Source organism: Aulonocara stuartgranti (genome assembly GCF_965226115.1).
Source record: "Aulonocara stuartgranti genome assembly, chromosome: 9".
NCBI classification, from domain to species: Eukaryota; Metazoa; Chordata; class Actinopteri; order Cichliformes; family Cichlidae; genus Aulonocara; species Aulonocara stuartgranti.
In genome coordinates, this window is record NC_138960.1 from 34,744,764 (window position 1) to 34,760,273 (window position 15,510).

A 15,510-nucleotide genomic window follows, 5' to 3' on the forward strand; every position below is an offset into this window, starting at 1 on the left:
ATCTCCCTTAACCGAACAAACCCCACCCCTTCCTGATGGCCGACGCTCCCGTTGGTGTTTTTACCTTCTTGTGGGGCGGCTCCTCTCCGTTCTCCTCCTCGAGGCCCTGCCTCCTCTTCACGGATGGACGGCGGCGTTTGGTGGGAGAGGGGGGGCTGATGGGGAGCAGGCCGCTGGCTGGGTCCTTCTCGTGAATCTTCATGTGTCTGAAACAAGAAACGAAGGTAGGTGGCGTTTACCTGCATGCCATCAAAAGACCTGCGGAGTCATCGTTAATTTAACGAGGAACGCCGGGAATTCTGGGAAAGCCTGACGAGAGCTGATACCAGTCAGTGGTCTGGGAGTGTGTGGGGATACAGGAGGGGGCGGAGCTACAGCAGCCAGCGAGACAGTGCGTGAAAGTGTGCGTGCGTTTGTAAAGGTCATCAAGGTCACAAGATACAGCAGTGAAGAGGTAAGGAGGAGAGGAAAGGAAATGTGAGCAGGAAAGGAAGTAAGGACAGATGAGAGGAAATAAGGAAAAGAAAATAAAGCAGAAAAAAAAGGAAGAAACAGCAGAAAAAATCTTTAGGAAGGAAAGGAGACGAAAGGAGGTGACATCAGGAGGAGACGAGGAGGTGCTGTGAGGTAATGAGTGTTTAGGACACACAGGCAGGTGTGGGGCTGAGGAGCCCGCATCTATAAATAGGTGTCAGGCAGCGAGCTGGACGCCCATAAGAGGTCCTCACACTCAGTCAGCAGATCTGAGAGCAGCTGACAGGAAGCTGCTCATTAACCTATCAGAGGAGAGGAGAGAGGAGGCGGCCAACCAGAGAGCAAAGTCTGCTCAAACCGCACTGTGGCCCTGCAGCCGGCCAATCAGAGCGCAGGAAACCTGCCCAGTCAGCTGACACACAATCCTTATCACCCAGTGTGTGTGTGTGTGTGTGTGTGTGTGTGTGTGTGTGTGTGTGTTGCAAACAGCTGCTGAAGTCCACATATCAACACACACACCAGAAACAGAACAAGGAGAGAAGGAGAGGAAACAAGTAATGAAAGAAGCACCGGGGGAGGAGCAACGGGAGCAAACAAGGAAGGGAAGAAGAGGTGATAACAAGGAATCAAGGAGAAAAGCTAGGAAACAGAAAAGGAGATAAGGAAATGAAACAAGGAAAAAAAAGAGCAAAAACAAGAAAGAAAACAGAAACAGAGGAAACCTGAAAACGAGGAAGGAGGAAACAGGAAAGTAAATAGGAAGAGAGCAAACTCCTCCTCCTCAGGTCGTCTCCCTACAAACTGGAGTGAAGCAGCTTCAGAGACAAAATGGACTCTGTTTCCTCCTCTCTGCTCGTGTGAAGCAGGAAAATCTCTGAGAGGATGCTCCGCTCCTCCTCCTCCTCCTCCTCCGCTCAGTTTGCATTGTAAATCAGCGCCTCATCCGTCTCTCCGCGCTGCTCTTTGTGCTCGCTTTCCCGGGCTCGGAGACTCGACAAACCGGCCCGTCGAGTTTCCGTAAAGGTGGATTTTGTGAGTCATAGAAAACCCCGCGTGCCTGAAGGGAGCACGTGTTTTTGTCTTCTGTTAGACTTCAGGAAACATCGAGTGTGAGCGGTGATGGAGAAACTGGAGCGACAGCTGATTCCTCTCATCGCATTAGTTCAAAACAAAAACACTCAAACAAGAACAAAGTCTGCGCCCGTAAACACTCACACATGACTGCAGCTTTATGCTACAACAAAGCTCTTTCATCCAACTGCTGCCTGTCTGCAGACACGCGCTCCTCCGCCTCAGCTCAGGCGCTTAAAGACATTTCTGCTGCTTTAAAACTCAGAGCAGCTCAAAAACAACGCGAGCACAGGCAGAGCCAGCAAAACTGAAGCAGACATGATGACACAGGGAAAAACGGCTGCGACACCCAGCAGATCTGAGAGCTTCTGTCGGCCTACAGTCATTCCTTCCTGCCCACAGCTCCTCATACCATCGCTGAGAGCGAGGACGCAGAGACAGGCCGACATCTGTCAGGCTCAAAGCAACAGGCTGAACAACAATCCTCCAGCACGCACCGCAGAGCCTCGGCTAACGGCTCAGCGCAGAGCTCCAATTACTCTTCAAAGTCCAAACAACGCGGCTCACATGGAACAAAAGTTGATTCTTTTCAAAGTAAAGTCTGTAAAAACTTACAAAAACTTACTAGGCTGCTTTAAAGGCGCAGCTTTTCAAAATAAAACGCAGTAACAGTGTTCCCATGTAAAACATGTCTAGTTATTGTTATTACAAATTATTATTACAAATCAGCTAATACATGTTCAATGCAGCGTGCCATCCCTGACTTCTCTCTTTCTTGTAAAGTTTCAAAATAAAAGCCCAATCAGGTAAAAATAGCCTCAGCTAGAGGCTAGCTAAAAATAAATCAACAAATATAAGCCTGAAGAACAGGAAGGATGCTTTGGAAAATGTGCGAATGACGATTATTATTAAAAAATAAAAAAGTATCTGAAATACTCCATTTCAAAATAAAATGCACATCGACCTTATAAATATTAGCATCTGCACTTTTACACTTCCTCTTGTAACGTCTGGTTTGGTGTTTGTTCTGATGCAGACTCTGGCTAACGAACACACACACACACACACACACACACACACACACACACAGACCTACGCCCAGTCATTTATTTATCAGTGATGTCCAGCCTTCACCATCAGACCAAACAACCTAACTGTAGCCTGCGTGTGTGTGTGTGTGTGTGTTTATATTGGGGTTGGGTTGTTAAAAGTCATCTTCCAACTTCCTGTGTAACCCCCGCCCCCTCTCCCCCACACACACACACACACACACACACTAGGAGTTTGGTGGTGTTCTCCCATGACGGTTGGCTGGTGATCATGTTAAACTCCAACTTCCTCCCCCAGAGTTTGTATGGTGTGTGTGTGTGTGTGTGTTAAGCAGTGACACTGACATAGATTTTTTAAACTCTTAAAATGTGGGCATATATGAGGTCGATGTAATCCAGATGTTTGCCTCTGCATGTTAACTCGAATGAGGTGCTCGTCTCCGATTGGCTGGCAGGTAGCAGGACGTGTGTGTGTGCGCTCTGATCACCTGTGCATGTTGCCGTTGGTGGTGAAGGTCTGGCCGCAGACGTTGCATTTGTAGGGCCGCTCGCCGCTGTGGACCAGCATGTGTCTGTCGAGCGACGAGGCCGAGCTCAGGCATTTCCCGCAGATGCTGCAGGAGTGATCCGTCGCTCCGGCGTCGGCGTTGTGCTGCGGGACGTAAGGCACGCTCAGAGTTACCTCGTTTTTATGAGCGGTCACAGAGCAGACGTGTATAATGTTTGACAGTGTGGACGCGCCCCTTCAAAATAAGAGTCTCATCACACAATAGTGGTACCCCAGTAAAAAACTAAAGTCCTAAAGAATAAAATAATAATAAAACGCACATGTAGACACCGTGTGACCATTTATTTATATAGCAGCTGCTGTTTTGCGTCTGCTGAACTCACCTTCAAAATAAGAGCCTCCTGGCTGTATAGTAGCCTGATTTTCTAATGTCACTAGACATGTGTTGGATTTAAGTAGAAGTAAAATCCTGCAGTAACCTGGTAACAGACTGTTGGCAGGATATTGGCGAGGCCATCAAAGATCTTAAACATGCTATCCTTTCAAAATAAAATACACATCTAGGAATACACGGGAAGCAGACATACTTTATTCTGAAAAGTTATTATTTGGATTTTACTTATTTGGGCTTGGACACATCAGCCTGACTTTAAGGAAAAGAATGCTTTGTAATATGTTGAATTTTCAAGATAAAAGCCCCAAAAGTTACCTGTTTGAAAAGCATAATGCTATTGAGTAAAATAATGCTTTGAAATATGTTCATAACAGAGGCTGCCCTTTCAAAATAAACTTCTAATCTATACCCTGCTCATAAATCGAGCGGCAGCAGCTTTGACACACAGAAGGTTTCTCCTGAACATCTTCAGTTATTTCTTTAGCATCACGTCACAGCGGGGTGTGTTTACCTGTCTAATGTGCATGGTCAGCTGGTGCTGCGTTTGACAGTTCTTGTCACACAGTGGACAACAATAAGATGAGCTGTCGTCTTTGGTGTCCTGAAGGAAAGGAAAACAAAGATCAAAGGTCATCCAATCATGAAGCTACAAACTGTCACATGACCCGCGCAGCACTTAGACTCACACCTGACTGGTTTCTTCTTCTTCTGTTATATTTAAAACATGCTACCACAAAAACCAGGCTGAAATAACCAAATCACAGTGATCACCACAGTCAAAACATTACAGCGCGTGGGTCACATGACGGCGCCGGCTGGACCAGGCTTCACCCCGTGGAGCATGTTTGTGGCTTGACAGCTGTGTCCAGATGTGGGCTGAAGTGGCCCAAGTTTGACCCGATGACCTAATGTCAGCCGATGCCTCACATCCAGCTGCAACACCAACCGAGCGGCTGCAGAGCTGCACACACACAAATCTGTCTTTCTATCATCGTGGGGACCCGTGCTAATATAATGATTTAGGGGGACTCATGTTATCGGGATTCATTCACAGACAGACGGCCCTAAAACAAAAGGCCTTGATGACCTCTTTGAAGGTGCATCAAATTGTGAAGACCCGAGGCAGACGGCTAAATGTCCTCACAGTCAGGCCTCGTCTGCTCATCATTCTGGGAGGAAACGTTGAGAAAACAATCTCTACAAATTACTGCGCGCGCACACACACACACACACACACACACACACACACCCTCCACTCAGAGGCAGCGCTTTCCTTTTCCTGCTGAACCACAGGAAGTTCTGACGCGGCGTGGAATGCCAGCGAGCGTGATGGGAGAGGAGAAACAAACCACAGTGACGAGGCAGAAAAACATGAAAAGGAGGGAAGAGGAGAAGCTGCACGTCCTGCTGTGGGCAGCAAAGGCGGAGGCCGGGCCAAAGCGGCGCGGTCGAGGTGTCGCGTACCTGGTTGCGTCGTGCGTTGCGACCGGGAGGGGCTCGCATGGCTGCCGTGAGGGACTTGCTCGGTGAAGGGCTTCAAACGGAGAAGAAGACAAAACATTTCACACATAAATAAAAAGTTTCAAGAGAAACAAAACAGACTCAACAGCTTCCTTTTGAAGAAGGTGTTTGGTTTGTTCCTGCTTTACAAAATGAGTCCCAGAGGAAAGAATTTGGTGAATTATGTGCAGAATCTGTTTAATAAGCAAGCGGCTTCGTTCTGTTTGGTTTCCATCCTGATGGGGTTTATTCCTCCAGAGGAGGTGGGGCTGTTGTCATGTTTCCTGCTGTGCTTCAGTGATTTTAATCCCGCCCGGAGCGTATGCGAGTAATTACACTTACAGCTGAAATGACCTCCTGTTGTTCTGTGAGCTGTCATTTAAATCCTGTTAATTTCTTTACATTTTGTCCCGTTGAAAGCAGCCGAGCTGTCTATCAGCACTTCCTGTTTGTGACGAATCTCTCAGGATTGCAGCGATGCTGAAGGAAACTTTAACAGCTGCGTTTGGCCAAATCTTATTCAATGCCGTTGACTTGTCCTGCAGACGTGTCTGGCAGCATTTCGTCCTCCACCCACAGATGTTAATCTGGAGATGTAGCTCTGTGGACACCGTTTGACTCACACGTGCAGAAATGAATTCAGGTTTGAAGCTAAACATCGACTTCAGCTCATCATCTAAACTTTTAACTTTTCAAAGTTTTTAATCAAGTCTGAAAACTGTCTGTAATCACCTGGGGGAGGGGCCGGCGGAGGAGGAGGCTGAAGGGGCTCCACTCCCACCGTCTCCGCCGTTAATGGTCCCTGTTGCTGACATCACTGCTGACATCATGGCATTAATGGAGGAGAGGTCTTCTCCTCCACCTCCCACGGTTCCTCCACCTTTGTCTCCGTTCTGTAGTTTCGCTCCTCCGCTCGCCACCTCCTTTGCTCCTTCCATCACTCCGTTGATCGCTCCTGAAGAGCAGCATCGCTGACTGTTATTACTCTGTTAGCTAAAACCATTAAATGTTCACCGGGGTTTGGCGCGCACCTTTGAGGGTTTTGTGCGTTTTCTCCTCCTCCTCCGTCAGCTCAGTGTTGGCTCCTCCCCCTTCCTGCCGCTCCTCTGTGGAGTTCTCCATGACTGCTGCAATACAAACACACACTATTAGAGAGTAACCATCCTGTAACCCGTCCCACCAAAGTCCATTTAAAGACGTGTGCGTTTAAAGCTGCGATGCATCAGCGAGCGCGTGCAGACCCGAGCGCCGCAGCACAGTAAACAAAGGCTCGGCTGATTGTTACAAACTCCTCTGTCAGTTGGGGACATGAGGATTTTGAGTGGTGTGTGAAGGCTGACTGAGATTAGAATAGCACGGGAGCTCAGCTCAGCTGGAGTTTCTGGTTTCACTGAAGAAAAGCTTTCACAAACCCTGCGAGTGCTGCACAAGTGCTGCACAAGTGCATGCACAGCAAACCTGAGAAAGATCTTTTAAAAAGAAGCAGTCTGGAGAAAGGATTCAGTTAAATGTACGGTTTTAAGCACTGCTGTGTTCCTGAGTTTCTGATTTACTTTGACACTTACAGGCTTCACAAAGAGAGACGGCAGAGGAAGACGCTCCATCTATGAGCAAACAAAAGCAGCTCTGGCCGAGCGCCCACTGGACCAGAGGGGGCCAAACGTGGCTTTGCAGCCCTCACACCTGTTTCTACCAGCCAGAGCGACATATGAGGGAGAGATGGAGGGACGGAGGAGGAGGAGGAGAGAAGGGGCACTTCTGCTTTTTGCAGAGAGGAGAAGACGAAAGCTAATTACAGTTTCCTGTCTGCCCTCAGAGGAAGAAGCGCTCCAGAGCCGGCCACTTCCTCCTGCAGCTCCGAAAGAGGCTGCGCGTGTGCGTGTGTGCGTGCGTGTGCGTGCGTGTTGGACATTCCTAGTTCAAAAAAGGAGGAAGTGAAAGAAGCAGCGACTCCTAAAAATGATGAAAAAGCCAATGGAGGCCCAGGCTGCAGTCAAACGCCTCCATCAGCCCGACACTAGTTGGCGCGTCGCAGAGTCGCGCCACTTCAGGGTTACCCTCCCGCGGTGGCCATGTTTGTGGCCAGCAGTTGAGTCACGCTGACATCACATCCTCGTCAGCGGCGCTCTTCCTGATTTTGGCACAGCGAGTTGCACCACAGCATTAAACCGTTATTGTAATGTACCTGCAGGGCAGCGCCGTTATTTCCACAAACATTCACAGGCTTTAAACGCAGCAGCTTCTCCACATTTTATCCTGTCCTCGTAAAAAACAGAGTGGGAACAAATGGAAAACAACTACTCTGGTATCTAACGACGACCTTAACAAGGAGTTTAAAAAACAACCATCTTTATGTGGTCGTTAACACAGATCTGACAACGTGAGCGCGATGACTTTACTGCACAGATTTCACGTCTCTGCAAATGAAAACAGCACATGAAGCAAAACCAAAGAAGAAGAAAAGGAGAAGAAAAGAGAAAGGACGAGTGGAACGTGGCGAGAGAGCGCTGACAGCTGGCAGCGAGCGCGCCGTGTTTCCACTGACCTCTGAGTGTATCACCGCTCCTGCATGACACGCTCTTACATGGCCACGGCAGGTGCACGCGCGCACACACACACGCAATCGGACGCTGTGATTGGCTGCCAGAGTGCTCGGCCAGCACTTTTTACAGCCCGCAGAAACGAACGGCAACAGATGGCTGTGAGAGGAGAGGCCAGAGGAAGCTGGGAAAAAAGGATGGAGAAAGATAACCCTCCCAAAATCAACCGTCCTAACCCGGCTGCTCAGAACGCTGCAAACCGAGAGACGGCGCCAACACGTGCAAGTGTCAATGCAACACGTGTCGCAAAGAAAAATAGTAAATAAAAAGGAGTCTGCGCCAAAGTTTTACAAACATCTACGACGATGTTTAAACCAGTTTAAAAGGAACGGTCCCTGAACGCAGCACGAAGTCTGAGCACTGTGTGTGTGTGTGTGTGTGTGTGTGTGTGTGTGTGTGTGTGTGTGTGTGTGTGTGTGTGTGTGAGAGAGATGGCTGATGTTACTACATCTGTTCCCAGCCATCATTCTCACACACACACACACACACACACAGCTCTGACATCCTGACATTCTTCCACATCCATGCAAAAGCAGAAAAAGGTCACCGTGCTGGAGCCACTGAGCATGAATGTATCTGTACGTGTGTGTGGGTGTGTACTCGTACATCTGTCATTGTAAGGACCATCACCCTCTTTTGACCTTAGGAGGACGCTGTGGCAGTGGCACACTTTCAACTCTTTTAACTTCAAAGGTGCAGTCACATGACACCTACGCAGTGCACCCCTGATAGGGTACAGCCCTTTCAGTTCATTTCTGTGCTTTTCAAATTTGTTGTGAAAGCAAGAATGTCATAAAGTTTTTACCAATGGAGTAATATTAATTTCTGTCCCTATTTTAGGTATTTAACCAGCAGAATTAGTTAAGTCTAACGTCAGTGATTTCACGTCATGAACCTCCTGCTGTGCACCAACTGTGTGAAGATGTAACCCAGTGACAGACGGTAATTAAAGAGAGAGGGTGGACACAGCACAGGATGGATGTGTGGGGTAGAGAGGTAAAGGATGTAAACGAGGATTAAGAGCATCCTCTCTGTCCTTGTTTCTTTATTCACTTTGAAAACTAGGAAGCAGAAACATGCAAGTTTTATAATTTTACTACAGATAAGTCTGCATGAACTTTATGTTTTAACCTTCTGATATAATCCAGTTTTTACCTTGTGTTAACAGCTAATGTTGGCTAGCATGCCTTAGAGCAGGGGTGGGCGATCTCAGTCCACGAGGGCCGGTGTCCTGCAGGTTTTAGATGTGTCCTCGAACCAACACAGCTGATTTAAATGGCTAAATTAGCTCCTCAACATGTCCTGAAGTTCTCCAGAGGCCTCGTAACGAACTCATCATGTGATTCAGGTGTGTTGACCCAGGTGAGATCTAAAACCTGCAGGACACCGGCCCTCGAGGACTGGGATTGCCCACCCCTGCCTTAGAGGCTCTGGCACTAAAGTTATCATCTAGCATGATAAGAGGCTACTTCACCAGCTTCTTTCTTTTATGATAAATACCTGTCACAAGTTTATGAAGTCTAAGTCATAGATAATCTCCCTCTCTCACACTAGCTATGTTTCATGGGATTAGCCTAGCAGCTGCAATTATTAATCTCAGACAGTAATCCCCACCAACATATGAATTCATTTACTTGTACTTTTTGTAGTTTGTATATGCCTAACAGTACTAGTGAGTTAGCTGCTGGTGTGAGCAGCCTCGTCTGTGTTCATTTTCCTGAATTCACTAGGTAAATCAAAACGGCCCAACTGTAAACTGCTGTTAGCAAACATTAGAAACCTTATCTAGCATCAATTAATGGACACAAAGGCAAGAGGAAAGCAGACTGTGCCATGGTCAGCTCTCTCCTCTTCCTCCTTTTTCTAACCTTTTCCATTTGTATTTATACCACTGTGTTTTTGTATCTGTGAGTCGGTGTCAGCTAACAGTCTGTGTTTAGCAGGAGAGATGTGAGCAGAGGGATGGAGGGATGCATGGGCAGATAGAGAAGTGAGAGAGGGGGAGGACAGGAACCAGTCACCATATGTTGGCTATTTATTACACCTCCCTAAACTGTCACTCTCCCTCCATCTATACATCCATCACCCTCTCGGCCTCATTCAGAACAGCACTGCAACACTGTTTATCTAAACGGAAGCGACTTCGCTTATTTCTAGCAACACATTCTTATTCTGGAACTGCAGTGTTGTATATTTGCACGATTAACAGTTAAAAATAAATATCTTGTGCTGCGCCTTTTATAGCAAGCAAGATCCACAAAGGCTGAAAATGTTCGCTTGAATTAGCCCCAAGTGGACATTAGAGGAACTGCAGCCATTGGTGCATCTGCGTTTGCTTCATTTTCAGCGCACATTAGCACCGGATGCTCGGCAGCGTTAGCGCTGATTATCTAAGAATACCAACGCTGTGATGAAATACGGCGCTGGCTGCAGCGTGGAGCGGTCAGGGCTGCCTCTGTAATGCTGCAAATGTCCTTTTTTCTAAACTCACAACCTTATGATCTAATGCATAATCTACTGGGCAGGTTCCCGACAGGAAATCCTGGGATGATTTCCAACCTTGTGACAGTGATGGAGAGAAGTGCTATTCATGGGAATTCACCAAACTCGTAGGAGAAACTGAAAGAAAGTCAGAGCCTCTTTATCTCTTTCTGTTTCTGCGCTGGTTGACCACAACAGGAAGTTCACACTCACGGGAGTCACAAGAGAGCGTTTTGCTGCTTCCCCATGTGCGCTCGCAAAGAGAGAGATTGATGGGCATTCTCGCTCGCTCTTGATGACCCCCCTCCCCTCCCGAGCCTCCATCTAACACTCAGCTGCCATCACCCATCCTCCACCGCTCCGCCGATCCCGACGTTCCTGTTTCCTCGCTGCAGAACTCTGCCCAAACTTGTTAACGCACACTTGTGAAACTAAAAGCTGAATATCCCAAGGCAGAGATGACTTTCTCTGAGCTGCATGGACAAAAGCATGTCGTGCGTTGCCTTCTTTCTAAAAACATGACCGACTTTCAGTGCAGATGTAGACAGATGTTTATTTGATCTGAGCACAGCCACGCTTCATCAGATCTACACAACTTCAGCCCAAAAAACACTGATTTCAAAATATTGCTCAAGTGTTCACAGAATTTCCAGAAAATTGGCAAAAAAGTTCTAAATTGGACATCAGCGAGCGCCTCCATGCTGCTTACTGCTAATATCAACATTTAAAAGCATCAAAATAAACAGGCGCCAGTTTTTAATGTCAAGGCAGCAACTTTCCCACCTCAACGAAGCACAAAAGCCGTGTTTGTTGAAGAGTTGACTTGAACCCAAAAGCACAGAGGTCTTATTCTTTACACCCAGGCACCACATGCAGCCCCACTTTATGTGAGCGGCCCCTTTTGTAATCGCCACACAGCGAACGGTTGTATCACGGGAGGATTTCAAAGGAGTCATGGAAGCAGGGGCGTATATAAGAGTTTTTAGATGGGGTGGCACACGCCCCGATTTCTAAGGGGGGGGACCCAGAGCTGAGTTTGAAAGCAAAGCAGAGTGACGTCTGGTGAAAATGATTTTAAACCTGCGCTGTAACAAAGTAGCTGCCACACTGAAACTTGACTGAACACTAATATTTACGTCTTTAAATCCGATTATCTTTTATCATTCTGATGAGTTTGTAGCTGTAACAAACACAGCAGCTTCCAGTTTTATAGTTGGACCTGCAGTGATGTCTCGAGAAGAAAAAGGTGACGTGGACCCCCTGACCCCCCCGTATATACGCCCATGCTTGCACTGACATGGCAGCGCAAATCTGGGGTGGCACCAGAGGTGGCCAATCAGATATCAGTAGAGGGGGTGCCATCCCAGGACACCATGTTTATATTTAAAAACATGTCAAACATCCCTAAACACTGACAGCATGTCCACAGCCTTTCAGAGACGTTCTCCATCAGTCTCCACCTCCTCCTCCGTCGGCCTTTTACAAACTGTTTCTAACTCCTCTTCCTCTGCTCATCTCCCCTCTCTGCCTGCTCGCTGCCCTCCAGCTCGGTTACACATTGACTGCTTCCTCTGTGTGTGTGTGTGTGTGTGTGTGTGTGTGTGGAGTTTAGACCCGGCGTGATAAAGTGTTGAGATAGCATCGACGGTGTGTCGGCTCCACTGTACAGCATACCGCAGCCGGCAGGCAGAGCGGGGGAGGGGAGCGTCTCAGCCAACCACCGAGCACGCTCACAGTGGAAAATGTCTGCAGCTCTCAGCCAATCAGGAAGCAGATTCCTCAACACATCCATCCTCCCGTGTGTGTGTGTGTGTGCGCTGCCCCATCTTTCCCCTCCTACCAAACACTTCACCCTCTGATGTTTCACTATAAAGATCTTTAACAAATTAAAAAAAAAAAAACATTTTTTATTTGTTTCTAATGTGATATTTAATGTTTTACTTTGTGTCATTATTATCGTCACGCTTCAAAACCTTTGAAAGCTGTCAAAGATTTAATTTTAAAAAAGAATAACTGTAATATTATGGTAATTAAACTTTAAATGTTAGTTAAAAAAGATTATTTTCTTAAGTACTAATAATACTTTCATAGTTATTGGAAAATAAATGTTTGTGTATTAATACAACATCATTAATTAAATAAAAACACATTTTAGTAAGAATTTATTATCAGAACATAGAAACTGTTTCCATGTTCTGTTTTTATTCCCTTTTAGACTTGAAGTAAATTAATGTCCTTCATACATGTTTTAAAAGAACAAAACAACATAGATGTAACTGACATGCTTAATTATATATATTTATTTAATATAATAGTTTTTAAAGTACTCGAATCGCTTTCATTTCCATGTTTTTATTCTTTTCTGACTGATGCTTCAATTAAAACTTTCTCTGTGCCACTTCACAACAACAACAACAACAACAACCAGGTGATGACCCCGTACGAGCAGCACTGTGTGACAGTGGGGAGGAAAAAACCTCCAGCAGAACCAGGCTCAGGGAGGGCGGGGCTATCTGCCCAAACACCAATCACACTGACAGTATCTTATTATGTAATTTCAACTCAGTTTGTTTCCTTTGATGTTCATTTATTGAGTTTTATTTGTGGTTCTAATGTTTGTTTGTAAAGCCTGGTTATCATCACTGTCACAGACATTAAAGGAGCTTCAGGAGCTCGTAGGTTCATAATAAAGTGGTGAAACCAGGCTGGACACAGAGAGAAGACTGAAGAGGCGTTTATGAAAACGTCCAACCTTCCGTCTCCTCGGAAAGCCGGAAAACTCGCTGAAACATTTCCAGGAGCAAACACATCTGGAATCAGGTCTGAGTGCGAAAACGCAAAGCGCTGACAGGGACAGAGACGGCCAAACGCCATGCAAGCTGAAGCAGAAGCCACTGAAACAAAGATGGCGGACTGTGCCACGAGAAACAGGAAGAAACGTTCATTCCCAGAGCTACCAAAGAGGCGGAGCCTGGAAGCGTTTACAGGTGAGCGTTTAACTTCAGGTGGATGAAAGATGGCGAAACAATGAGAAGGAGCAGGAGGAAGGAGGTGAAGGTGGCGGTGGGATGAAGATGAGAAAGGAGGGAGGAGCATATTTACCCGTCTTTTTCGTAAAGCAACGCTCGCTCGAATCTGTCTCGGGGCGGGAGGGGGCGGGGTTTGTTGTGTGTGTGTCTGCAACCACTGCTCACACTGCAGGGAGGAGAGCACAGAGAGACCATCAGTAACACAAACACACGTTTACACACAAATACAGAAACAACAACAGGCAGACAAACTTGTAAAAAACTAACACCAAGTTTGGATGCACCAGCGTGAACGTGTGGACTCGATGTGTTTCCACAATAACACAAATATTCCCCTTTTCACCAGTGCAGCTAAACTGCATTCACTTCTATTATCATTGGATCGTTTTCTGTTTAAAGCTGTAAAACTACGTCTGCAGCAGCTCACAAGCTGCAGTTTGTAGAAACACTGGTTTTATTTGAAGTGTCCACCCTGAGGAAGGCCTTTATCCACACCCACAGTGGGCTGTGTCATTACTGTAATTAGTGTTTTCATTTATCAGGTTTTCACTGTTTAACGTTTTACCGTAAATACTGGAATACAGCAGAGTGCTCACTTAGCATGCTCACATTTTATTAGGCTTTTGTACTGAGCCTACACGGCTCCTGTTGCCGTGACGATAATCACAGATTTCACTACAATAGAAACAGAACTACATCTATTCCCTCGATCATACTGCTGCAGTTTACATCGTGGAATATACATTCTGGCCGAGCTCGAGAGCGCCCCCTGTGGAAGAAGAAACAGCCCCCTGATTTCACCCAAACAATTTAAACAGTGAAAATGTATCCGCCCACAGCGAGCGTTTCCACGGACACGCGCCATGTTTTACTGTTTCAAGACTGTAAACGCTCGCGTCCACATAAACAAAGTAAACGATGCAGAAACAACACACAGAGCTGCAGGGACGCAGAGGTGAGCGGGCTCAGAGTCTGAGTCACACTCGTCATTGCACCGCCTCTGACACACACACACACACACGCACACGCACGCACACACACACACATGCACACACACACACACACACACACACGCACGCACGCACGCACATGCACGCACGCACACACATGCACACACACACACACACACACACACACACACACACACGCACACACACCTTTAGGTCCAGCATTACAAATAAAAAGCAAGTACAGAGGTCAGTGTGCTGCATTATGTGCTGATACAATCACGGCTGCCAGATAACACAAAACACAAACTGAACTGTGGAGGCGCCATCAAGGCCCAGAGTGGCCCGGTGCATTATGGGTAACAGAAAGATACCTGCTATCTGCTGATATCTGCCCGCAGCAGTGACGTTTGTCAGGACATTTTATTTTTTATTTACAGCTTCAGAAATAAAAAAGTGCAGAAGAAGAAACCCAAAGGAAACAGAGGCTTAACTGAGCCGCCCAAAGACGCTAATCTGTCAGACAGGGCGAAGCGAGGCTACGGTAAGGGAGGGCGAGACAAAAAAAAGACAAAAGATATGCTGGAAAGGAGGAAAGATGGAGGGATAAGAGGGATGCAACAGGCTGCACAGCTCAGGGACGTATTTACGGATGGAGGGATGATGGAAGGGGGCAGGAGACAGAGAGAGAGAGATTAAGAGCTTAACAGGGTTGGTAAGACCAATTAGGAGGCAGCTGAGACTGGAGGTGAGGAGGATGAGGGAGGATAGAAAACGTCTGCACCCGCATCACCGACAGAGAGAAGTCTGCGTTTACAGGAAGACGAGGAAGGCGAGGATGCAGAGAGCTAAATACATGTAGAACTAAATATCAGTACAAGATGTCCAAAAATATTTGTTAATGTTAAAGCATCAGTGCTGTGAGCCAAGAATCACCTTGAAACCACGAAAAAATGAACAACAGAGATATTCTGAGTGTGGATTTATTCAGTTTTAGAAAAATAAGTCTGTAACAGATGACTTCCTGAGCCAGCAACGAGCCAAGAATGGTTTTGAAACCAAGGAAAGGTGAAAAATGTGATTATTCACAGGCTGTCCTGTGTGAAGGCTTTGAAAAATAAAGCCGAATTCACCTTTAGCACATCCTGCATCCTGCAAAAGTCATCTCACGTTAATCGGAGAGAGCTGCACGTGTAGGAAGTCCGACCCCGGGCCCATTTTTGTGTGCATGTCTATTTTTTCTTCCACAACACAGAAGCAACAGACAGAAAGGATTAAAGAAAACGAGCATTTCTCTAGCTGCTCACTTTAAAATCAAGCCATCGTGAGCTTCACAAACAGGTTTTCTATCTGCTGCTGAGGGCCTGTCGTCAGTGTTAATGGGCTGAGTATTGTTGCAGATAAAGGAGGTGTAAGCTGATACAGGGAGGTGCCACGGCTCCCACCTAAACTAGGAT

General features: G+C 46.7%; 1 protein-coding gene across 5 annotated transcripts in view; it reads right to left on the reverse strand.

Annotated features, from left to right (window-relative positions):
* Window positions 1-15,510, reverse strand: part of rreb1a (ras responsive element binding protein 1a) — a 58,273-nt gene that overhangs the window by 15,818 nt on the left and 26,945 nt on the right. For 4 of the 5 annotated variants that reach the window (XM_082546708.1, XM_082546707.1, XM_082546706.1 and 1 more), the window contains exons 2-8: window positions 13,180-13,272; window positions 6,028-6,123; window positions 5,729-5,951; window positions 4,961-5,030; window positions 4,008-4,097; window positions 3,083-3,246; window positions 65-206 (exon numbers count right to left, since the gene is read on the reverse strand). In XM_082546708.1, coding sequence (XP_082402834.1) covers window positions 65-206; window positions 3,083-3,246; window positions 4,008-4,097; window positions 4,961-5,030; window positions 5,729-5,951; window positions 6,028-6,118 — 780 coding nt within the window. In that variant the 5' untranslated portion in view covers window positions 6,119-6,123; window positions 13,180-13,272. The remainder of the gene's footprint in view (window positions 1-64; window positions 207-3,082; window positions 3,247-4,007; window positions 4,098-4,960; window positions 5,031-5,728; window positions 5,952-6,027; window positions 6,124-13,179; window positions 13,273-15,510) is intronic. The other variant, XM_082546705.1, reaches the window with a different exon arrangement.